The sequence below is a fragment of the Rhipicephalus microplus genome, chromosome 2 (assembly GCF_043290135.1).
Source record: "Rhipicephalus microplus isolate Deutch F79 chromosome 2, USDA_Rmic, whole genome shotgun sequence".
NCBI classification, from domain to species: Eukaryota; Metazoa; Arthropoda; class Arachnida; order Ixodida; family Ixodidae; genus Rhipicephalus; species Rhipicephalus microplus.
This window is the reverse complement of record NC_134701.1, coordinates 295,065,469-295,090,945: the sequence shown is the minus strand read 5'-3', so window position 1 is coordinate 295,090,945 and position 25,477 is coordinate 295,065,469. Positions and strand designations below refer to the sequence as shown.

Here is a 25,477-nt window from a genome sequence, read left to right as displayed (position 1 = left end):
GCAGCCTAAACTGCGGTTACGCTAACCGCGGTTTTAAGAAACCAAGCTCGGCAACCTCAATTTGGCATATAATCGAGAAAATGACGAGGGCGCGTGGCGTTTTTTTGTCGTGGGAAACGCAGCGTTTTCTGCTCTATAGAAGCTGTGTAACATCGGCAAACTATGGTTGGCACTAACCGCGGTTCAACATGTTAACTGTGGTTGGTTGTAACCGCGCTTAGCTTGCCTGTGTAACATGGGTATATGGGGAACTCTAGTGCTGGTGTCTATGGGAGCTGCAACACACGGAGCTTTAGCGAGCATAGGAATGAGGGTAGTACATGAATTTGTCTAATCTTAGTTTTTTTGGCTTCATCTGGCCTGAATCCGCTTTGCCGCAAGACCAAGTTCACCAAAAGTCAAGCAGTTATGCTTCACCTTGATTTTGTAGGCTTCACAACAGTGCATTCTTTCACTCGAAACAACACAGCATAAACAAAGCCACAAGTATGTTCAAAGCCTGCATTTCCATGGTGGCCGAACGATCACAGAGTTTCCTCTAGTGAATTACAGGCAGGCCCAAATGGCCTTTCTCTTCTCCCTTCTGGTTGAAAGCACAGGGGTACAGTTATAAACATGCATCAGCTGAACTACATTTTGACGATCTGATTAAACACCAGGAGTCACAATTGCTTTAGCCAAGAACGTATGGGGATTTATTTCGTCGCTTCAGGTGGGCACTAAGAATGCGAGCAAATGGTTCACGCCTGAGAAGCTTATAGGCAAGGCCACCCAACATGTTGACGATGGGGTGAAGACTGGCATGGCCGGCACAGAAGAGGGCAATGCTGAACTCAAGACCCATGCCATAGTCGCATTCGTCATTGGCAATGTGGATCCACGTCACAAGTTCCTGCAGTCTGTCCTTGTGAGCTCCTTCCTCACGGTCATCGGAGAATTTAGCCAGAAGTTTCTTTAGTTCAGCTGTAAAGTGAAATACGGTGAAGGGCAAGTTTCTCCGTGGTACATTAAAAGAAGTTGCCAGTCATTTCACTCAGTGAAAGTGGATTACCAACACAACACAGAATTTTGACTCACAACCACACCATGCAGCTAAATTCAAAATGTCAGTCCAGTAAGTGCTTTCAGAATTTAACGTAATCAAATTTTGTATTTCACATTTTGAATGTGCATTTCAAACTTTGAAGCTTGTTTTTTGAGCAGCACGGTGACTGCAATCATAAAAATCAGCCTGGTCTCTGCTTGGTTTTCAACTAAGAAAACTGTGACAGCAAAGAATCCACCTACTGTCTGAAAGGGGCAACTTGCGATAGCCAACGCCCATTTTGCTGTCGTAGGGAACCACCAGTCCAGCCCCATGGAAAGTAGCGCTCTGTGGCTTGGGTCGCTCCTTGGAAGACTCCAGTAGTGAGTGGCCTTTCTTTTCAGCAAACTCCACCAGTGCCCCGTTGAGCTTGCGTAGCTTAGCCTGAGGGTTGTCACACTTCTTCAGGGCTTTGGAAATCTCTTTGCTGGTGTAAAGAAAATAGCTCCACTTAGACAGCAGGTACACATGCACCACATGAGAAGAAGCATCTTCATCAAGGAGTGTATGCAATTTTGTGGCCCTAGGGGCACTTTTCATTTCTTGGCATGCAGCCCTAACGCTTTCGAAGCACTGGACACATGTGTCAAATATTTGATTTTAAAGTCAGTCCAACCACAATGAACATCATCACAACATGTCTGGGCAGTTCACTGGGTTGGTTCTGCATGCAACCAAAATCGATGAAATTGCTATGAACGATTCACTCATCATTGTTCACTTGCACTTCATGCAAGTGACAGCAGATGACAGAGCCGCTGCAAGTACATAACAAGTTACTGTACCCACAAGGCTTAAACCTGAATCCCAGTGCACTCACATGTCACAGTGAAGCTATCCCCTCTATATCCAAGTCAAAATTGTGTTTTTGTTACTAGAATTTAAAATATACGATACTTTTTTTGGTTAGGCCTTTCAACAACAGGCTTTTGTTTAGAGCAACAATATGAAGGTTTCTGAAATTTGTGCCGGTACTTCTTGTACAGGAGTACCAACATGAATTTAAAATTTTTCAATTGTTGCTCTAACAAAAAAAAAAAGGACGTGGTGTAGAGATGCCTAAAACGAATATTGTAGTGCTTGGTAATGCATTGAGATATAGAGAAGCATCTTTATTTAAAAAAAAAAAAAGTACGGTGAGTTATTCGAAGATCTGGGCAAATATTCCTGCCCAGGTGACGGCCCACAGTTGATCCTCGTGGGCATGGCTGAGCAATGCACTCTCCTCCCAGCGCGTTCAGTTTGAGGCTGTGTTCCCGTCTGAAGCCTCGCCTCTGTCACACTCCCACAACATTTGCAAAACTTGCAGCATGACGGATAAAGCACAGGGGTAACAGAGATTCCAGGTCATTGGGTTCAGAAACGTTTTGGTCTGCAGCTGTTGCCACCTGATTGCCTGCCTTTTGTTCAGTTTTGGTGTTCTGGCAGTCTGTAATGCTGTGTAATGTCCTTAAATCTCGTGAGGCAATCCTCCCACTCCCATTCCTCACCTGACACCGCGGCCGAGGTGGCAGTGGTGCTGGCGGTGCCAGCTCAGTCCGTAAGCCCTCAAGCCGCCTCGTTGCCGGCAAGTGAGGTAGTGTGGGCGGGTGCCCATAAGACGTAAAGGTCTCTATTTTCACTTTTGTCGGCAAGTAAAATTCATAATGCTCGGGAAGACATGGTGGTTGGCGAAGTTGCAGACTGCTATCTGAAAGTAGCTGGCTTGCAGATGCTCAGCGACGAAAACATTAAAATTGAAACAAGATATCTTATATGTGTTACCTGACTGGGGTGTGTAGAAAGTGTTGACGCAGCATACGAAGGAAACAAGAACTGTCCCTTTTGCTATGTCTTCAAATCATGTCAGTACTCCTTTAAATGAATGAATTGGCAACATACTGTCACAGTGAGGCAGAGCAGGTGTGCAGCACCATTCGTTCAAGGCCAACAGTGAAGCATGCAGACATTTTATATTTGTGGCTTTCTTCATGCCTCGACATCCTGTTTTGCTTAATTAGTTTGGCTTAATTAAAAGCCATGCTTTTTGGATCTAATCAGCCACAAGCTGACACATAACATTTGAAACTTTAATGGAAAATGTATGTATGTGTTTATGCTCTAAGAGCATCTATTTCAACTTATTTATATAAACGAGTTGAAACATCATGTATATGGTTTGTGAGTTTCTTTTTTCAAATGCTTCTTATTGCTCTAGGAAGCATGGCACAATCTTGAAGATTTGTAATTTTCCATTATTAACGTATCGGTTCCGGGTGCTAAGTTGGACAGTGAAGTTATCATTTAGGTAGCATCATAATGTGGGCCTCAAACCTGTCATGTACACACAGCTGCATTGTCTGCACACACATGCAAGCAACTGCCCTGGTGCTTTCAACACTTTCTACAATTTTTAACACAGAATTTAGATGTGCAAGGTATGTGCAAAAGTATTTGCGGAGTATTGGGTTACCAGACAAGAGCACATACACCTCCTGTAGCTTTAGACGACCACTATTACTGACACATTTCTCTGTTTCCCATGAATAAATGTCTCAAAAGGTAACACATCTGAAATCATGCCACTACCAACAGAACACACCAGCAGTGAAGTACAACACACTAGGTTTCTGCAATAATAATTCTGTGCTTGCTGGGTTCATCTTAGAACCGTCAGATGGGTCCACCTGTCCAGCCTCTTACGTTTTCTTCAAAAGTCCTGAACTAGTGCCCGCCCTGCGGGGAAAGATGACTGGACAAGATTTGTAGGGAGCCCTTGCTCGGACTAAAATTCAAGATGGCAGCTGAAGATCCACAATAACAAATGCACACTTGTTCTTTTAATGAAATGCTTTATTGAATACACATGCATTTGTAATAGTAGGGAAAGTTGGGCGAGTTCGTTTGATGACATTCTTGGAAACATTTCAGGGCGCACATAGTAGATGAAGAAAGGCATTTGTTTGTGTTCTTGCCTTCCGTTTTCCTGTCCACTGTGTGTGCGCCAAGATGTTTTGAATACACATGCATTATTTGCTTTTTTTTTTTTTACTGAACCAGAGGCATCCTTTAAATGTTCTGACAATTTGACTACTCAAAATGCGACCCCAAGGCAACACACTGTAAAAGCAATAAGGAATAGAGCACATATTTAAAAACCTTCAGAACTTGCAATCCTAGGAATCACTGCAGCAGGATTCTGTATCAAAAACAGGTTTAAACAAAAAAAGTGGCAGTTGCAAAGACAGGAGGGGCTCAGTCACTGACTCATCTTTCAAATGTCCTAAAAAAAGAGCAAGGGGCGCTCGGCATATTACGGTAAATGCAAAGTGCACGGACTGATACATAAAAGTGTGCTGAAAGAGGGGCGCATGGTATGCTCCCTTAACACCCCCCTCCCTATGTTGATTTCGGTGAGCTTGCTGGTACAAAAAGACAGAAAGCACTCAAAGCTGTGCAGCGAATTCTCCACTCGTACTTGACGGATTCTAGACATTTTAGTGAGCCACTGGAAATTGCTTGGATAAGTTTCGCAGAGACACTTAATGACAGTAAAAGCAGAACGCTTGACGGCTATTTACATTAGTCACTTTGTGTAACAGTGTTGGACACAGGCCTTCAAAAAGGTGGAGCGGCCATTTACACTTGCGTTGTAGGCAAACTAGGCTTCAACTTTCGTCATGAATTTGTTAATTGTGTGAGCACTATCTATAATCACGTATCCAGAAACTGCGGTGTCATCAGCAGCAGCTGAAACAAGCAGTAGTTTCTGGTTTCTTTGTCTGCACTGCGTAGTTCCCAGCCGTGAGAGTGCATTTAGGTTTTTTATACTTTGGCTTCATTGCTCAAAAATTTTGTTTCAACTTTGTGGGTGTAGGCCGCACACGTGCCTTTCAAACTGCGTAAGTGCTGCCCACGATCGCATTGTTAGCGACCATCGTTTCATCCACAGCATATGCAGAGGTTGCTTCGTTTTGACTCGATGCAATGCATGTGTAATGCAAAAGACACGACAGAAGTCACTGAAAAAGAGGAGCTTTCAGCCACGGTATGCATGATGGCATAAAACTCATCTGCAGCATTGTAATGAATGAATAATCAGTTTCCGGCAAGAAAAACACCATGCGCATGTGGTGGTGTTGGTAATTGATAATATCTGGGGTTTAATGTTCGAAAACTGTAACATGATTACAAGAAAGGGCTCTGGATATTTTGACCATCTGGCATTCTTTCATAGCACGCACAGATATCACACAGTACAAGAACCTTTAGCATTGTGGTGATGTTGGTCGTGGCGGTACATAACAAGGGAGGAGCGCTGAAGACTCCGTATTGAACATAGGGGTCTTGCACTGCAGTTACATTGTGAACAAAGCAGGGTGATGGCAAGCACTTCCTACACTGCTTTTATGACAAATAAGTAAAGAATTTTGTGGGGTCTCGGAATGAGAGCCGCCGGTTTCACAATACACGGACACAGTAGGCGCAGTCAGACCCGAACCAAAGAACACATTTATTCAATTACTTTTACATAGACAATATCATCAGCCAACTCGAATACATCACTAGTAATTAAGACACGAAAACAACATTACACAATATTCCAATACACTCAATCAACATAACAACAAACAAGATAATGCATATGCAGCGCCGCCAACGCTCTACTCACCACAAGCCCGGCCGGGCGAGACTGCACCTGTGCGCTCCCTTCTTACGGCTTTCGCAACGGGTGTAGTACATGCCTCTCACCACTCTTTGAGGGGGGCGCTGCGATTCTGCTATTTTCCGCCGCTTTGTACAGCGTGCGAACACATGAGTTCGGGCGCGCTTTTCCATTTACCGCGCGTTGAAAAACAAGTTGCCTAATAGTTGAAGACACAGAAATGGTTTGTTTTGACTTCTTACTTGCGTCAGGTGTATCGAGGTTAAGTTTATTGAAAAATGTAAGAGCCCGAAGTACAGCTTTCCGCCATCAAACGTGTAGACATTCTGAGGTTTGAAAATAAATATTTATTGCTCATAAGCACTGGCAATAGTTGAACACTTTCAAGTGAAAAACTTTCCCGGACTTCACAAATGTCTTGTTCACAGCCTAAAATGCTTCCTAGTCGGCTTGTGTGTGTAGGTGGAATGCTTGTCGTTTGCGTCAGTCAGTTGGTTGGTGTGGTTGACGAGGGGAATTCTTAAGAATTTTTCGGCTATGAGATCTGCGGATAGTCGGGAGTGGCTGTCGTCAACGCTTTCAGGGCAGCTTAAGATGATAGCGTGTTGCAAGTAGGGCTGGACTGCTGTTTGCAAAACTTCTAGCACATTTCTGCGTGGCAAATGTTCAAAGGCCTTATCGGAAAAGACCGCTATCTTGCCCAAAATAGCTGGAAACTCAGGCCTCGGGTAGTGTGGTAGCTTGTACAGCTGATGCTGCTTGTTGTTGGTCGTCAGTAGCGCAGCGGAAGAGTCGCATCCGAGGTCTGTATTAAGCTTGGCGATGTAACCGCCGAGGTATGCTAAGCCAAAGAATGTGATAGATGGAGACGGACAAGTTTGGTACTCCAACAAAGACCTCAGGTCCTTATCAATTATATTCGATATCATCGCAGCCTCTTCCTCAACTTCTACATTTGATAACTTGATTTCTTTCGGTCTTGGGATGTGCAACTTAACGATGTGGTCCAGAGCAACGGTGATCACTCTAGCATCCAGCATGTCATTCCCGCCGTACATTGACCGCACCCTTCTGAAGATTGCTTCGATGGGGTCGCTGTTCAATTTCTTTGTCAGGACAAAACTGACGCCTTGCTCAAGGAGGAATTCTGTTGTTTCCACCGTCGACCTTGTGGTAAAAAGCAAGGCTTCGTACATCTGGTTGGTGAAGCCAGCACTCACTGATCTGATAGAACTCTTCTGTATTTTTCCACATATGAGATAAACTCATTCTTCAGCTACAGTAGGCGATTGTCATCATTCGTAAAAATGGGAGCTTTGAAGCCGCTTCCATTGAATAAAGTGTCATGGATGTCAACCCATTTCTACATAGACTTCATGAAGGTGCTTTCGCTGAAGGTGCGAGAACTTGAACTGCTCGCATCATATTCATTTTTTTCCTAATTGGAAGGGTAGACATATTTCCTCGTCAAATTTCGGGCCAGCTTCACAGTATTGTGTTTTTGATGCTCGTATAATTTCTGCACAAACACACCACTAATCACTCCTGTGCCATTTGAAAGTTCACATTCGAGTGACTGGTTTCTAACGTTTTTGAGCACGTGGCACAGGTAAAAACTCGGAAAGACAACGCGGTTGGCGTCGTGTGGATGATGTACAACTGTGTTGACGTTGCCATTACCCATGTGCTTAAACATCGTCACATTTACTGAATAATTTTCCGCGACAATGATAAAGCCACATAATTCCACGGCAGCAATGACCTCCTCCGTCCATGCAAAGAGGTGTCTACCACTCAGTTGCTTCGTGAAGTAGTACGAGCACGGAATCTTGTACCGACTAGTCGTACCATGCAGCACAAAGCAGAGGACTCTGTTCGGAAGGGCTTCTTTCACTGTATTCACCATGCTACTCTCTTGTTTGTCCTTGAGGCTAAAGACTGAATCAGCCTTCCTATCATAGATGCACTTTTGTTTTATGCTAGCTTCATCTATTATTAATAAGGCCATATGTTGTTTGCTGCTGAGTAGCAAGGCCACATGAACCAGACAGTCTTTCATAGCATTGCTCATACCCGATGATGTTGGGCTTGGACCTTTGTGCCGCTGAAGAGTGCACATTGCTGGCAGTGTCTGAATCCCCGAAGTGCGAGCGCGATTGTAGCCTTTTGGGGACAGAAAGCGCCATATCACACACTCCCTAACAACTTCTTCTGGGTACAATGAATGCTTATCTGTGTAACATTCTATTTGATGAAAAAGAAATACGGCTTTTTTCTCTCCTTTTATGTGCATCTGTTGTGATTTTCTCAACACATGCGTGATGGTTGATTTTGTGATAATATGCGGACTCCTTTTCCACTTCTTTTAACAACTGCTACAGCTTCTCACATTTCGAACGATAGTACGACACTTGGGAGCGTAATCTTTCTATCATAGCCAGGCATCGACCCGCGCGATGAGCATTGTTGTTCATTGTTTGCGTACAAACACTTACTGTTTCTTCTTTAGTGAAAGCATCTTGTGAAGTAGCAACATCCAGGTCTCGTTCGTTCGTCTCCGCTTTTCGCTTCCTTGATGTTTGGCGTAGGGGCGAAGCTCGTGAAGCAGGATCTTTGCGGGGCTCCTTTGCACTTGATCTCATGTAGGAAGGATACTCCTCGAAGAGAGTGGGCGCAGAGTCGGGAAGAAGTTTTCTGATGTGCCACGCAGGCACATAGTCTACACCGCCGAAGTGTCTGCCGCATACTACAGTCGATGCAGACTTGTCTTTGATAATGAGGTTCTCTCTCCAAATATTTTTTTGCCATTTAGCACACAGTTCAGCATTGCTTGAGAATTGGTGAAAAGAAACACCTGGTGTTTTTTCGAACAGGACCTTCAATATGGAACACAACAATACACCATCGCACATCTAATATATATTCATACGTACTGCTCATACTGAAGGTTGTACGACCGTCTTCCGGAGTCAAAAAATCACTCCAGAAGCTCTGAACAAAATGCAGCCGCGGTGAGCAAATACCAGAGTAAAGCAAGTCTCACTACAGGGAAAGAGAAATCGGCAACAACCTGTTTGTAGAGCCACAAGAGAATTAAAAAAAAAAGCTGTTAACTTGCCGAAAAGTTGGGAAGTGAGTTTCTCTTCCTAAACATGTTCTTCAACAAACTCGAAGTATAGCGCAGAAATTATTTGCCCTAAATATTTTTGTTCGAAAGCAAGCGGCTTGCGAGCTTAAGCATCCGCATTCTTCACATTATTCATAGATGTGGCTAGCAGTACGAAGGAATGCAAAAAAGCTCGGGGTCTCCGAGCTCTTTTAAATTAATGTTTACAGGTGGTGTTAACATTTTGACAATGTACGCCACTCCTCCAATGCATGCCGTCCTAAGAGGTTATTCAGCAGCAAAAGTCCACTTTTTTTTCCTTATATTTTTTACCGTTAAAGATACAAGCCACGTACGTGTTTCAAAGAGCTGTCAAGCAGCAGACTGTAGCTTTTAGCCCTGAAAACCACTACAGATGTATTTGTAAAAATAAAGAAATAGAAAATAGCTAGAAAAGGGAAGGTGTGCTCGTTATTTCTGTAAGCGACCTTTAATTGCGGCCTCGTTGTCCGACGAGAGCAAGTGCCAAAGGTGTTTGGTACTCGCAGCTTGCAGAAAAGATGCAGTGTTGTTTATCTATCTCTCTCTGATCGTTGTCAATGCTTTATGCTTCATGCATTATACCTCGTTAGCCAATTATTTTGCATTTTTATTGAGCTTCAGCTTGTGTCATCACAAGCACATGCACACCTAAATTATGCATCGAGCTGTCTGATAACATTAGTTTTTTTTAGAGGAGAGATGATCCCTTCACCCCCGACTTCTTGAGTAATCCCCCTCCCCCTCAACGTCGAGAACCCTTGTTCCACGGCTTCACATCGACAATCTACCTTGCGCCGTGTGCGCGGCACAGAAGATGCAATGGCAAGGTCGCTGCGCCACTACCGTCGACAGGTGGCAATGTACTCAGAAATTCTCCCATTGTTTTCGCGACGGCTGAGAAGGCCGTAAGGAAACAAGCGCGTGCAGGTTCCAGTCTAGCCTGACTGTGCCACGAGAAGCCCACGGGAAAACGGTCCACGGCGTCATCCCCACGATCCTGCCGCGGGAAGGCGATCGTTCGTGCCCATCGTCACATGCCAAAGAGACTTTCTTAAGTGCCATGTTGCACCACCCAGCCTCGCTGCCAGGCGTCACTGCTGTCGCTACCCCGCTAACCATGATGATGATGGTAGTAATAGAGGATTGATAAATGAATGAATGTATAAGGCTGTGCCCTTTAGATCAGGCGGCGGTTCACGCCACCTAGCTATAAAGTTAAGTACTATCATTGTGTGTTGAAGGATTGAATTTCACTCGCACCTTGATTGTTGCCGCCAATCACTTCCTCCTGGTTATTTCTAGCCGTTTAAAGTATATTTTGCCTTCACTGTCCCTAAACCACAACATTTTGAAAAATTCGACGCCATTATCTTGGATTATAGGGTGAAGCCCTTTACAGAACATTATCAAATGTTCAGCCGTTTCCTCCTACTCTCCACACACACTACATGACGTGTCTGTGCCTTCGTATTTGGCTGGGTACGCCTTGGTCCGTAATACTCCTGTTCTGGTTTCGAACAGCAGAGAACTACTCTGAGAATTATCATAGATAAATGCTCGCCAGCACAGTACCACCTACTGCTTGATGTTTGTGAACCCTAAATGCGGCCTATGTGCGAAACACGTGTGCGCCATGAGGTGGGAACAATTTTACAAAGGTGTTAGCCCAGCTCAATTTGCATAGTCATCCATAAAATAAAAGTGAGTTGATATGGCTACATACCAGTGGCATAGCGACCAACACAAAGAAGAGGACGACAGCAGATAGACTGGCGTGAGCTCTTCATATTGCTACATTCATGTTGACATTTTGTGGGACGATGCACGTGTCTGCCTGACAAAGAGGACAAAGAGTGGTCTACGCTCGGTGTCTGGTCAAGCGTTAACGCCGCTGCTGCTGGTTTGAAATATATTACATCCACAGCCTCGTCGATACGGCGTCTCTTCTCTTCCATAAGATATTTGGTGGAGGTGGAATGTTCCCCGTCCTCACCATAAAGCTTCACAGTGGCCGCACTGCCCAGCCTCCGGGCATGGCTTTCAATGATAACAACCAGTCACCGCCTTCAGCTGGAGCGCCAGCTACTACGTACCTTGCGATGTCCCAACCTCGTGATCACGGTACGTTCTGCTCCAAGTTTGGCTTTAATGTCGACTACTGCCTCCGAATGTACGAGCCCGTTAGCGATGGGACCCTACCATGATGCTCGCTAATGTAATCTTTTACTTGGATGGCACTCCGCGTGTATGGTTCAACGCTCATGATGCCGAGCTCATCAGACATCTTCAAGGAACGACTATGCGACATTTTAGGGGACCCATTCAGTCAACAAATGGCCGCGTGACAAGAACTCACCACCCGTGTACCGTCATCAACCGAGTCGTATGTCTCGTACGTACAGGACGTGCTCGCGTTGTGCCGCAAAGTGGACGAGCAAATGAGCGAGAGCGACAAGGTGAGCCACATACGCAAGAGCATCGCGGACGGCGCTTTCAACTTGCTCGTGTACAACAACGTCATGACCTTCGATCTCATAATTAAGAAATGCCGCCGCTTCAAAATCGCAAAAAATCGCCAAGTCTGCCTAAATTTTCGAGGCTCCCAAACACGGCTGTCACGTCAACCTGCACCAATCTCGGTGCCACACCATCCTGGCACGAGAATGTTACATGCATCGTTCGGCACAAGCTTGAGGCGGTCCGTCCGGAGGCCTTTCATCCACTTCCACTCAACCTGGGCACCATGCAAACACCTCCGGTGGTGTAAGTTATTCAGGTAGTCGTGGGGCGAGAAATTGCTAACCTTGGTTTTCCTGTCGCCAGCTCCGTCTCCCGACCGGACTACAGACTGATGCTAATGAATGCACCACATCATGACCCATATTTTCTGCCTAGATCCTGCAATCTGATGGAATAGAGAACAGCAGACGACAGGCCAATCTGCCTTCACTGTCACTGAGTTGGCCATGTGTCCCGCTACTGCCGCAGCACATGGACACCCCCCCCCCCCCCCCCCCCCCCCGTTGTAGCCAATTTCCTTCTTTCCGCCCATATTTTTATGGGCCGAATTTCTTTGTAATAATGAACCACCATGCGCTATGTTGGTTTTCGTCACTGAAGAATCCTACTGCCAGCTTGGGCGCTGGGCTCTGCGACTGCAAGAAAATACCTATATAGTTACGTACAAGTCGGGACGCCTGCATCAGGACGCAAACTGCCTTTCCCGCTACCCAGTTGATAAACTGAGCACCATCCCTGACACCAACACCGATACTTGTGTCTTCTCCGTTTCGCAACTGACCCACATCAGTGACGAGCAACGGCGTGATGCATCCTGGCGTGCCATAATCAAACATCTCGAATCACCATTTTCGGACAGGTCTCATCGCTCATTCGTCCTCCACGATGGTGTCCTAAACCGCCAGAAATTCTACCCAGATGGACCAGCCCAGCTGCTCGTCATTCCAAAACACCTCCGCTCGGCTGTTCTCAACGAACTCCATAACCTTCCAACTGCCGATCACCTTGGCGTGTTAAGGACTTACGACTGGATTCGCCGACGCTTCTTTTGGCCAGGGCTTTCACGCTCAGTCAGAAGATACGTTGCAGCTTGTGATAAATGTCAGTGCCACAAAACACCATCTACGCTTCTCGCCGGACACCTTCAACCACTTGACATTTCGTCAGAACCTTTCTTTCACGTTGGCTTAAACCTCCTGGGCCCTTTTCCTTTGTCTTCTTCTGGCAACAGGTGGATAGCTGTGGCCACAGACTATGCCATGCGCTACGCCATCACACGAGCACTTCCAACAAGCTGCGCCGCAAATGTTGCCGACTTCCTCCTACAAGACGTAATCTTGCAACATGAAGCTCCACACCAGCTGCTTACAGACCATGACCGCACCTTTCTATCGAAGATCATAGCCGATATCCTTCAGTCATGTGAAACAAGGCACAAGCTCACTACGTCGTGCCACCTGCAGACAAATGGACTCATAGAGCATCTGAATCGAACACTTATAGGCATGCTTGCGAAGTATGTTTCTTCCAACCACTCTGACTGGGACCTTGCTGTGCCATACGTGAGCTATTGCATATAATTCTTCTCGCCATGACACTGCCACTTACTCTCCATTTTTTTCTGTTGTTCGGCCAAAAACCTACATACAGTCATTTCATCTACCGCGGCACCGACCAGCGAATATGCCCTTGACGCTATCACTCGGGCTGCCCACGCACGTGAAATTGTCCGCACTCGCTTTCTGGCCTCTCAAGAGAACCAGCGGCGTTAGTACGATTAAAGGCACTGCGACGTACACTTCTTACCCGGTTCATTGGTCCTGCTGTGGTCCCCAACCCGTCAAGTCGGCTTGTCAGAAAATCTTTTTTTCTCGCTACACAGGTCCATATCGAGTCCTTCGTGAGGTTACTCCTGTGACATACGAAATTACCCCTGCTGCCTCATCGCCTTGAACTGCCCCACAGACCACTGATATCATACATGTGGTACACTTGAAGCCTTACCACTTTCCTGCTGACGTTGACATCTAGATGTGCCGAGGCAGCACTTATGCCACCAGGGATTATGCTACATGCATGTTGAAATTTCGTGGAACAATGCCCGTGTGTGCCTGACGAAGAGTGGTCTCCGCTCGGTGTCTGGTCAACCGGTCACGCCGCTGCTGCTGGTTTGAAATATATTTCATCTACAGCCTCGTCGATACGGCATCTCTTCCTTTCCGTAACAATATTGGCAGCTCGGCTCAGCTAACCGGTTATAGACACATATATTCCCTCAGGTCTGCGCCTGCTGGGTCTGTATTCCTCGTAACATAATTGGTGGAGATGCAGGGCTTTGGCACTGCTTTCCACCTTAGAAGAAAACACAGTGGGTGTTTTCACTGTGACCGCTCCTTCTGACCCCTCTGCCCTGCCCCACTCCACTCATTGCCCCAACAGTGCAATTAGGTCGATGATTGCTACTAATTTAACAGCGCAGCAGACTGAAGAGCTCCACCGTGTTCTGCTGTCTTACATCTATGTCTTCGATCTCGGCAGCCATCCATTGAGAAGAGCCACTGGTGTGATCCACCGCATAAACACTAATGATGAGCCTCATATTCATAGGTGTCCGTATCGTGCATCATTGACAGAGTTGCATTATCCAAATCGAGGTTAACAAAATGCTTGCCAAGCACATAAAGGCATTGAGCCATCATGGAGTCCTTGGGCATCCCCTTTCGTGCTAGTATGCAAGAAAGACAGCACATGGCGTTTCTGGGTCGATTATCGCCATTTAAACAAAATCACAAAAAAAGATGGTACCCTCTGCCACGAATAGATGATGGTCTTGGTTGCCTCTACAGTGCCTACTATTTTTCCTTTATAGACCTACGTTGTGTATGTTTAGTTGTTTCCAGGACTTTACGAATGCTGTCACTTTTTCTGCCTCGTATTGATGGGATGTGGGGCTAGTCAAGCTGCGTTTTTATCGCAGCTTTTTTCCCACATTCCACACCACACATTGTACGGTGTAACACTGTGGTGAAATAAACTTCAAACTTCAAAAACTTCAAGTGCACTGGCAAAATGAGGTGGATGCCATGGATCGCGAAAACACGGCATTTATTACACCCGACGGCCTATATCAATTCAAAGTCGTGCCCTTCGGCCTCTGTAACGCTCCATTGACGTTTGAATGGATGATGGACTCTCTGCTCAGAGGCTTTAAATAGTGCACGTGTTTGTGCTATTTGGACGATGTCGTTGTTTCTTCACCTGCACTTGAAACTCACATAGAGCGCCTATCAGCCATCTTAGATATCTTTCATCGCGCTGGCCTCCAGCTGAACTCATCCAAGTGTCAGTTTAGGCGCCACCAAATTACATTTCTTGGCCATTTGGTGGATGCTAATGGCGTACAACCCGACCCAACAAAAATCGGCGCAGTCAAACATTTTCTAGGACCATGATCTTCAAAGGATGTATGCAGCTTTCTCGGACTGTGCTCCTACTTCTGTCGCTTCATCAAGAATCTTGCGGACACAGCGAGGCCTCTTACACAGCTCCTCAAGCAAGACGTCCAATTTTCACAGGGCTCCGAACAGGTATCTTTCTCGAATCTAATCACACACCTTATTTCTCCTCTGATTTTGGCCCTCTTTCACCCTACTAAGATTCGTATTGATGCAAGTGGCCATGGCATTGGCACAGTTCAAGCTTAACGACGTGGCCATGACTGCGTTATCACGTACGTCAGCCGCCTCTTATACGCATTTGTACAATTATTAATAATTAAATAAACTCTATCACAGAGCGCGAGTGTTTGGCTCTTATCTGGGTGCTCCCCAAGTTCAGGCCATACCAATACGGACGCCCATTTTCTGTAGTTACAGACCACCAAGCGCTCTGCTGGTTGAATTCTCTGAAAGATCTTTCAGGACGCCTAGGTCGCTGGGCTTTCCGTCTGCCAGAATTTTTTTGCTCAGTTGTGTACAAATCTGGTCGCTTGCACTAGCATGCTGATTGCCTCTCCCTGTTGACGATCTTGCTGACCCCAACACGGACAAGCTGCACTCCATCTTCTTAGTGTCCAACTTCATTGGGAACAAAGAAAGGATCCACTCCTGCTTGACATCATCAGCCACACGGAGTTGTCCCCAACAGATGCCTTCGTCCGTCACTTTGTGTTTCAAGACGGCGTCCTATACATACCACCACAATTTTCAAACTGACGGGCCTGACTATCTCATTGCCTTCCTAAGCATTTACGGCGCAGCGTCCTCGCTGAACTTCACTATGCACCCACAGCAGAACACCTTGGCATATCACACACGCACGAGCGTGTACGGTGCCGTTTCTACTGGTCAGGTCTTTCTCGCTCGGTATGCTGATGCGTTGCCACGTGTGAGCTATGTCAATGTTCGCGAAACACCATCGCTGCTACCCGCTGGCCAGCTACAACCAATTGGCATACCCACGCAACCATTTTACTGCGTTGCTTCAGACCTGCTTCGTCATTTTCCCGAATCAACAGCAGGCAACAAGTGGATAGCCGTGGCTAGTGATTATGCCACAGGCTACGTACTACTTGAACACTACCGATGATTTGTGCAACCGACAATACTGGCTTTTTGTTATGTGATGTTATATTGACTCACGGTGCACCAAAACAGCTTTTTACAGACCATGGCTGTACATTTCTCTCCTAAGTCATTGCCGACATCCTGCATTCCTGTTCCACGCAGAACAATGTGACCACAGCTTACCACCCGCAAACCAACGGCCTCACGCTTTAATTGTACTCTTACAGATATGCCTGAAATGTATCACTGTAATATAGAGACTGAGATCTTGCCCTATGCGATGCGACGTTCGCGTACAACTCGTCCTGACACGACACAGCAGGCTTTTCACTTTCTACTTATTGTATGAAAGAGAGCCGACTTTACCCTTGGAAACCATCATTTCAAGCATGATGGTGGTGGTAAAAACATATTTATTTATTTATTTACACGAATTTTTCTGCGTAGAAGCTCCGAGTAGTCGGAGATGCTTGGCTTGCGGTGGGGGGCCCTTAGTCCAGGGCTCCACTTGCAGCAGCCGCTCTGTGGGCCCGGTTGATCAGACTCAACTGATCTTCCAGGTTCTCGCTGGCCAGCAGCTCCTCCCATCGCACCGCTGTCGGATTTTGTACCGGTTGTAAGGTTGTAATGGCCCGACACTCCCACGTGACGTGGTACAGAGTGGCTTTAGCTGAACACCATGGGCAGAGAGGAGAGTACGCCGAGGGGTGCATTTTACTCAGGATGTGCAAATTTGTAAACGTGCCGGTTTGAGTTTGTCTCCAGCTGACCGATTCCTCTTTATTTAGTGTTCAGTGTGGTAGCGAATAAGCTTTCCTAAGTCCTCTATAATGGTTCAGGATGGCCGAATAGTCGAAAGAGACCGGAACGAGTTCCTCGGGGGTGGAGTTGGAAGGTGCTCGGCTCGCATACCCTCGAGCTACCCTATCCGCTGTCTGATTCCCCTCCAGTCCCATGTGGCCCGGAGTCCATATAATCTGATGCCAAATTCTGAGTGGATGTGTAATGAAATGCTCGCCAGTGTCTGTAGCGCTCAGGATGACGTTGAGAGCGGGTTGGCTGATGCGCCCTTGTAGGTAGTTGCGGCAAGCTGCTTGAGAGTCCGTGAGACCTGTCAGCGACCTTTATTGTCTGTAGCCGAGGGCAAGCGCGATGGCAGTTTCTTCAGCCTCGGTGATGTTGTGGCACCGCACGGAAGCGCTGGTACGTTCTGTGAGTGTGTGGTCCACGACTGTGGCCACAGCCTTATTGTTTGCATGGTCGTAGTTGGCGGCGTCAACGTAGTACGTAGTGTTCTTGTGTGCATAAGTTCACTCGAGGGCTTCCACTTTGGCTTTCCGCCGGCCCTGATGTAGTCGGGGATCCATATTGCGGGGGATGCGAGCGACCTTATAAGTGGCACGAAGTTGGTCCGGAATGGGCTTGCGACGAGCTGCGTCGTGAAACTGGCTGATGTAGCCAAGGCTTAGGAGCAGGTCAGAGCCTGTAGGTGTTTGCGTGAGCCGCTGCAGTTGTGTGGCGAGTTGCGCTTCACAAAGTTCTTCAAAGGTGTTGTGTAGAACCAATGCGAGAAGCTTGCTAGAGGGAGTGCCCGGTGGTAGCTTGAGTGCCGCTTTGTAGGCTTTGCGTAGCATTGCGTCTACTTGGCCCTGTTCGCTTTTGGTGAGGCGTTGGTAGGACAAACTGTATGTCACCCTACTGACCACGAGGCTACGTATGAGTTTCAGGGTGTCCTCCTCGCGCATGCCATGGCGACGAGTGGTTACCCGAGATATCATTCGGGCCACTAGCAGTGTAGTGGTGCGGAGAAGAGAAAGTGTATGATTCACATGGCGGTTCAACTGTACCTACATGCCTAATATTCAAATGGTGGATTTATCTGGGATTTGTTTGCAAGCAAGGACGACCTGGTGGCGGGAGCCTTGGTTGTTCTGCGCCGATGGTGGGAGCTTGCGTCGATAAATTCGTAGAAGCTCCATTTCAAGCATGTCGTCCACCAGCGAGTATGCTCGTGGTGCTATTGCACGAGCCGACCATGCCAGTCAGCTTGGCGGTGCTCGTCTGACAGCGCCGCAGAGGAAGAAACGACCATGTTACGATGCTTCACATTTCGCTCTATGTACCCTTGTGTTACTCTGGTCTCCTCATCGTCAGGTGGGCCTATCTGAAAATCTTTTGTGTCATTATACGGGACCTTACTGTGTATTGCAGCCAGTAATGCCTGTTATTTAAGAGATTGGCCCCACCTCTTTATCATCACCAGTTCAGACAAGTGATGTTCTCGTGTCATGACTCAGGATCTTCAATTGTCGTTCTGAGGACGACTTAAAAAGCTTAGGGACTGTGGTTCCGCCGCCAGGGGTCATGCTACGTACTAATGGCATAGCGATCAACATAATAAAGGACGACAGCAGATAGACTGATGCGAGCTCTTCGTATTGGCAGCTCAGCTCAACTAACCAGTTGTAAATACATATATTCCCTCAAGTCGGTGCCTGCTGACTCTGTCTTCCTCGTAACAATATAAGGAACATTTTTTTTTATTTTTGCTTTAAATAAACTAAAATTATTTGTTGTCCTGTGAATTCTAAATTATTGAGCTTTTACTTTAGTATTTACCTTTTGTGCTAGTGTCTATGAACAAAGGTTCACAGCACAGTACCATATACAAAAAGCTCTTTAAGTCAGATATAACTGGACCGATGTGCCAATTAACCGAATGACAAATTATTCAAAGTACCATGAGAACAATAAGGAAGTGTCTTACATCAATGCATCTTCATTTTCTTTATGAACACATAAATCCAGTATGTATTTTACACAAGAAAAGCCACAATTTTCATCACAAGTGATTTCATTCATTCACAATCTGACCGCTGCTCAAAACCCCCATGGTGTGACGTCCTCGCAAACACGGACTGAACCGCGGACCTTCCTTGATGTTTTCGGTCGTTTCTCAAACCCACAAAAAAAAAGAAAAAGAAAACCTTCAAGGTAAAGAATGGGCATTCCGGAGTGAAGTACCAGAAGGATTAGTTCTACTATTCTCGCGGGCTCCCCCGCGCAAACACGAGGACCGGGCGGCGCCTTGTCGTCTACAGACCGTGTGACAGCGTACGGTGGAGATAATCGGCGCGCACCCTTCAGATCTGTGGCATGGAGGAGCAGCAGAACACATTTTGTTGGTTCGGAGAATTCGACCTTTGCCGCAGCGCCTGTGCCGGGTCCGGTCTGACTTCTGTCAGCCTCCGTGGCTCTAGGACTCATTACTGCGTTCTGCACGGATGGACCCCGCCAGTGAATGACGAAGAAGCGGCGGCTACGGAGAATTTCGCGGAAGACGCCGAGCTGCATAGAAACGTTTAGACTTGGTCTGGACATCGGCTCACCAAGTACCGGAAGCATCGAGACCATTGTTCGCCCGTAATTAAAGTGTCTTCGGTCGGCTCGCCCATCACTCTCCCTGAGGCTTGAGTTTGTACCTTGTTACTTGCCCGGCTTTGTTTAGGAGAGGGTTTTCTACTGGTGTAGGCCGCGGGAGCAGCCGTCGAAAATGACACACACCGACTGAGAGAGAAATATGCCGCATGGATAGTGGCGATTGTTTTGGTGCCCCGGTAGGGCGGAGTCAGGTCCTACAAAAAGAGACTACGAGACGATGCGAGGGGAGTCAGAGAGACTCCCCTCTCTACCATTGAGATGGTAGAGAGACGGAATGGAAAAGGAAGATAACGGTGCGAAGAGATAGCGACGAGAGGCGATGAGATGATGACTGGGACAAGGACGGTACGATGAGGAATGAAAGTTGGGGATAGGAGGCGAGTGAATGGAACGTTACGTAAGAGGGCTAAGATGGAAATCACTGAGAGGCACGACGAAGGCGACGATGACGAAGACGATGAAGATGCTGTCGAATTGTACAATGACCCCAGGAAGAAGCCCTGAGCCCGGACTCGAACAACCAGCTCCGAGGCCCCGTCAACATGGACCTTTCGTGAGACGGACTTTATGAACCTTAATTAGATTAGCTTTGCGGGAAGGGAGGTGACAAATCGAGACATTGTGCGGTTTTATTAATTTATGACTTTATCATTTGTGTCGTCGTGTATTTAGCCTGTATTGAGGCACCCTTGTATTGTCACAGTTACTTCGTTTATGTATCCCATTTCGCGTGTCCCGAGTATTTGCTGATGTGTTACAATTTCGTGTAACAGAGATATGTCGTTCATGGACAATATGTGTGTGCGCCATTTGCACTTGCTATTAAATTAAATGAATCAGTAAACAGAAACAGGTCGTAGCGTCTCTTACTTCCCGGCCCCAGCACGAATCCCTGTATGTGGGAAGTGATTGAGACACGTAGCCAGGAGGGAACCGAATAGAAAAAGGGTTGAGTGACCTTCCCTCTCTTTGGCAATCGGTGGCGTAGCGGGGGACGTCTCAATGGCTTATCTTAAAGCAGGCTTTGACCCAATCCCTTATGATGTACCGCCACCGCCAATATTACAAGCATGTGACACCAAGAAATGGCCAGCAACTGAATGTTCAATGCAGCAAGCAAGTCTTACACTGGCATTCAGTCGGCATTTCAAGCTTTTCAACCTCAACAGCTTCCACCTTGCTTGAGTTTTGTGACATGCATTGCCTGACGCCAAACGAAGCTAGAGTGCTGTATCTGCAGTGGACAAAACTGTCATTGCCTGTCACAGTTTTACTTTAGTAGCCACTGATGCACTCATAGATATAGCATGCATCAAGTGAAAGCTCAAACAAAGCAATTTTGTTGCAGCCGCTGAAACGTTAGTCACCAACAACACGATTGTAGATGGTGACCACATCTTTTTAGAGACCCACGGCTGCTTTAGTTGTTTAGGGAGAAAGCTTTTGCTCCTTTGCAGTGCTTTGCATGCTGCCCAAATTAATGAGAGCTTGTGCCACTAAACAATGCCTATGCTTGCCAGGACCAAAGAACATCCAATTTAACTTATAATAAGGGTTTGGATTAACAGCCTCTTACTGCATTAAGAATCTTTTAAACAATTTTGGTCTCCTAGTTCCTTCTGCTGCAGTGCGCTGTCATATTGGCTACAGACCAACTTTTTCAACCTACTTTCACATTCAGGCGTGAATCCAACGAAAAGAAGCACTGCAAATTAGTGTGACAAGAGGTGATGGTGCAAATACAGTGAGCTGACTTCACCATAAAAATATGACAAGTCGGCTGGAACATGGTCCAACTACTGAACATGGCTTTTAATGATGTCAAAGTATAACATCTTACCTGAGCACAGCAAACAGGTTTCCAGCTACTTTAACAATTTTGCAGCCTTCTGATGCAACATTTGATGCCAGGAATACAGGCATCTCCTCTGGGTCATCCCTAAAGAAATTCCAGAATTAAATTTTCTATGACAAATATGCTCTTCATCTTCAGCTAGGGAACATGAAGAAACTTTTGCCCAACACATGAATACGAATGGACAGTTAACAGAACGTTAGCCAGAAGCAAAAAAAAAGGGGGGATATTGTTGGAAATGCACATTTGCATGAAATGCCCACATCTAGCCCCCATTTTAGGACTATGAGGTCAAAGTGAGCAAGGAATGTCTTTTTTGTTATTATTAAAAGCAAAATAACACAATCCAGACAGTAAATTTGGCTATTCAAGCATCATAGTTGCATTCAAGAAATGTAACCGAATATATACGCCACTAACTAGGCATCTTTATTGCTTCACCTTGCAGTGACAAACAAGAAGCATTAATACTGCAGAAACCCTATTAATTAGTGGCTCCATTCAGTTTTAACACAGCCAGTGAATAAACTTTGCAGAGGTGCGCTTCCACAAAGACAGACTTATTCTGAGCACCTCCAATACAGCAGACATGACATTGGAAAAGCCTCCGGCAGCTTATGACCACTGTACAGCCATGCAGAATGCCTTACCTGAAATAACCAATGTGGTACATTGTCTCGTCATCTCCACTAAGGACAGTCTGCATCTCAGGAGGATCGTAAAAGTAACGCCAATGACAGAGAAAGTCATCAGACATCCTAGCCCTCTTATTCGTGAGTTTCCCAGCCAGTACATCAAAGGGGCCAACAAGCCTCAAATGAAGCAACTCGTAAAGTGCATCTGTAGAAAATGAGAAGAGCTATAAAAAATGCAAGCAACTCTCAAGGGAACTCACACATAACATGAACTAGCAACAAGTTGCTTGAAGCTACCTCTGAAACATTAGCCTGTACAACCAGTTACTATGTAACACCATCAAGTACCTAATATTTCAATGAAGTGATCGGCCATTTGACAGCTTTGCATGAGTGCCACCATCCTGAACACTACTATAGTAGACACACAAAGACAGCTGGGCTGGTCCATCCAACATTTCATGCCCTTGCAACATACAAGCAAACCATTTGTTTCACAGCCCAAAATGGCATTGCCCATTAGCCCACATCCATAGAAGAAATTAAGTACGAAAAAGCCAACACAACAGTCTGTTTATCAGTTAGCCCTGCTTGAGCACAATGGAAATGCCCAATGCCTATGAGAACAACTCTGTTCCTGTACATGTCCTACTGACATCTTAATTGAGAACTGACAGACAATTATGCCAAAGAAAGTATATGAGACGTTATTAAAAGTAACTGTAATGTAGATGTGAAGACAGAAAAGTAGATGAAAAGATAGCTTGCTGTAGGACCCAACCTGCGACCTTTAAAGAACACATTCGATGCACTACCAACTGAGCTACCATGGCGCCATCCCTCCATCCACATAATTGGGTATGTATATGCATTAAATGTGGGAGCGTCCGCCAGCGCCGCCTGTTGCCATTGCGGTGAGTGTAGGACACTCCTTCTTTTTTTTGCCTATTAGCATTATGTAGTACGTGATCTTAATGTGAGCTGGCAGCACTTTAAATGCTCCCACGTTTAATGCACATACATACCCAATAAAGTGGATGGGGGGATAGCCACCGTGGCAGCTCAGTTGGTAGAGCATCAAACTTGTTATTCGAAGGTTGCAAGTTGGGTTCCTGGCTACGGCAAGTTCTCTTCATTCACTTTTTCTTTCTTTACATTAACATTACGATTACTTCTAATATCTTCTTTACTTTCTTTCACACAATTTTCTGTCAGTACTAATTAATAATGTTTCTAACAAAGAAAACGAGCTCTTATGTGTACACTTCTTTCTACTATTCACACCTGTAGTATAAAAAAAAGGCCAATGGTTTCCCGAAGGCAAAAATAGCACATTACATGCACAAGATTGTTAATTTCTCATTGATGTTTGTGTGAGCAGCAAAATTTCCTGCAGATGACCTTCTGATAAGACCACCTTTTTGTGATGAACTTCATTTTTTTTTTTGTGCACTGATGCATGTATATATGTAAATGTAATGAATTGTCCACACTTTTGGAGATTTGGGCAGCGAAATTTAAGAGGTCTGGTCAGAAAGCAACAAGACTGTTTCTTGACGCAACATAATTGAAGCTAGTGATTTTACTTGCACACAGCAAAACCAGATTACCAATTATATGGTAACTAAAGCCTAAAAACAGAGAATTCATACAGCTATGTGGACAATGAGCCATAAAGATGAATGCACAAGCACTGCAGTGTACTTATTGACACTGCAGTGCTTGTGCATTTATCTGTGTCTTGGATCAAACCTTGTGCTCACCTAGATTACATTAAAAGCAAACTGGTATGGCTGACCATCAGAGAATTAAAATTACCAGGGAATCAAAATTTGCCTCATTACACCAATTAATATTCTCCCCAGCCTAATGAATCCTCCAGTACACAAATGTAAAAATAAGTACCATATGCAAAGGAACCCAAAAATACCCCACGACAATGCACAGTCCACTGCAGAAACCTACAGACAACGCATAATTAACAGCACCTGCGCAACATTTCCGTAATGTTGTCGACAACAATGCCACACCCAAGATTCATCCCTCCCACTATTTATTGTCCGTTCCATTTCTTACAGGCAATGAACATTTGTTGTGCTTTATAATGCAACATGCTTCTCAGCTGCCAAATGCCCCTGTCTACAGAGCAGTTTTTCTGCATCACTGTCATCAGTCTCAACATTTCACGCCAATTGACATCTACGCATGCACGACACTGCTATTGGAGCACAAATGTCCAATGGACTGAGTGTTTTGCATAAAAACAAATCAACAATGTCTGTAAATGACAAGACCCAGGCTCACGGTGGCAAGTGGCATCGACAGGGTATGACCTCACCATCATCAGTGCATATGTAGGTACAGGGGCCTTTAACAAAAACTAATAATAATAGTGTACGGTGCTTTGATGCCAGCATCACTGGTAGACAGCCTAGTTGAGGACACACCTTTGCATGGCCCATAGACTTCTGCGACTGAGTGCACAAATCCAGTAGTGGGCGCCGTTCACAAAGAATCAAACCTTGTGCCGTATCTTTTGGTACAGTGAAGTTAGCAGGATAGTCAAGCAACTGCACAATGAACCTCTTCCTTCATTTTCGTGTGCCACCCTGTGCCGTTTTGGTAGGGGCAAGACAACCGGTATTGCCAGAAGCTAGGCCTCCGAGATTTTCGCTAGGGAAAGAGCGCATGCACCGGGGCATCGTAAAAAGCCCTTTTCGTCATTCGAGTGTTCCAAGCATGCCGCACCTGAAGGGCTCTCCTTCTTCAGAGAACAGCAGAAGTCCCAGAAATCATAAAAGTCTTCAGGCATTTCCACCAAGAACTTTTGTTTAATTGATTCCCGCACGTCACCCGGCGAGTCGGGAAGACTGCTGTCCTCGCCTGTTGGTTTCTCTGGCACCTTATTGTCGACCGGTGCTGCGTTGTGACAACAGAATAAGCAACAGCGATGAAACATTACACAAGAACCTTACGTGCGTCTTGAGAAACCCCGGCGTCACGCTGCAGCCCCTGAAGAAGAGAAAACAGTCGCTGAAGAAACGAGGTAGCCACAAACGCAAGTGTCATACCATCTCCGGGTGCCTAAAATTTTTCTTGTGATCGGTGCTTTTGCGATAACATTTGGATCCATATTTGCAGGGCGGCCTATCATCTTTTGCCGGTCGCTTTCGACCATGAGCACGATCTTTCGGCATCCCGTCGTAATGGGTCGAGTGAACTGCTTTCGTGGCAACTTCGCGACTTATTTCTCAAAATCGAATTCAAATCCACGAGTTGCGCTTTGTGCTACCATGCGCATGTGCGCTGCTCAGTGTTGCCATAACAAGTGCAAAAATAGTCAAAATATTTCTACAATCAAAAAATATGTTTTTTCATTCCGCTAGAGACTGCAAAACGAGTGCTTCCGAAAAATAACAGAACACGGACAGCAAAGTTATTGGTTATACAGTGGTCATACCTGGTTCCTTGGTAGCATGATCTGCTTTGCACCAGCCAAAACCACGACCAGCCAGTTAGGTCGTGACCAAAACCCAAAGCATTTTTGTTTATAGTCGTTATTAATACAATCAATTCTGTTGAAT

General features: G+C 45.9%; 1 protein-coding gene across 2 annotated transcripts; it reads right to left on the bottom strand.

Moving 5' to 3' along the window:
• Positions 1-668: 668 nt before the first annotated feature.
• Positions 669-25,191, bottom strand: Hpf1 (Histone PARylation factor 1). 2 transcript variants are annotated; one of them, XM_037429663.2, is made up of 7 exons: positions 24,965-25,191; positions 24,869-24,905; positions 24,642-24,812; positions 21,909-22,098; positions 21,244-21,342; positions 1,288-1,511; positions 669-963 (listed from the first exon to the last, which is right to left on the bottom strand). In XM_037429663.2, the coding sequence occupies exons 1-7, from the start codon at positions 25,088-25,090 to the stop codon at positions 674-676; spliced, it is 1,137 nt and encodes a 378-aa protein (XP_037285560.2). In that variant the 5' UTR covers positions 25,091-25,191; the 3' UTR covers positions 669-673. The 2 variants fall into 2 exon arrangements, with proteins under 2 accessions (XP_037285560.2, XP_037285567.2); XM_037429670.2 differs by lacking the exon at positions 24,642-24,812.
• Between the last annotated feature and the right edge of the window lie 286 nt (positions 25,192-25,477).

Coding starts and splice junctions, on each gene's coding strand:
- Hpf1 (XM_037429663.2), bottom strand. CDS start 25,090: ATGCCGAAAGATCGTGCTCATGGTCGAAAGCGACCGGCAAAAGATGAT. Junction 24,906..24,964: donor ATTTTAGGCACCCGGAGATG/GTATGACACTTG, acceptor TCTCTTCTTCAG/GGGCTGCAGCGTGACGCCGG. Junction 21,343..21,908: donor TACCACATTGGTTATTTCAG/GTAAGGCATTCT, acceptor GAATTTCTTTAG/GGATGACCCAGAGGAGATGC.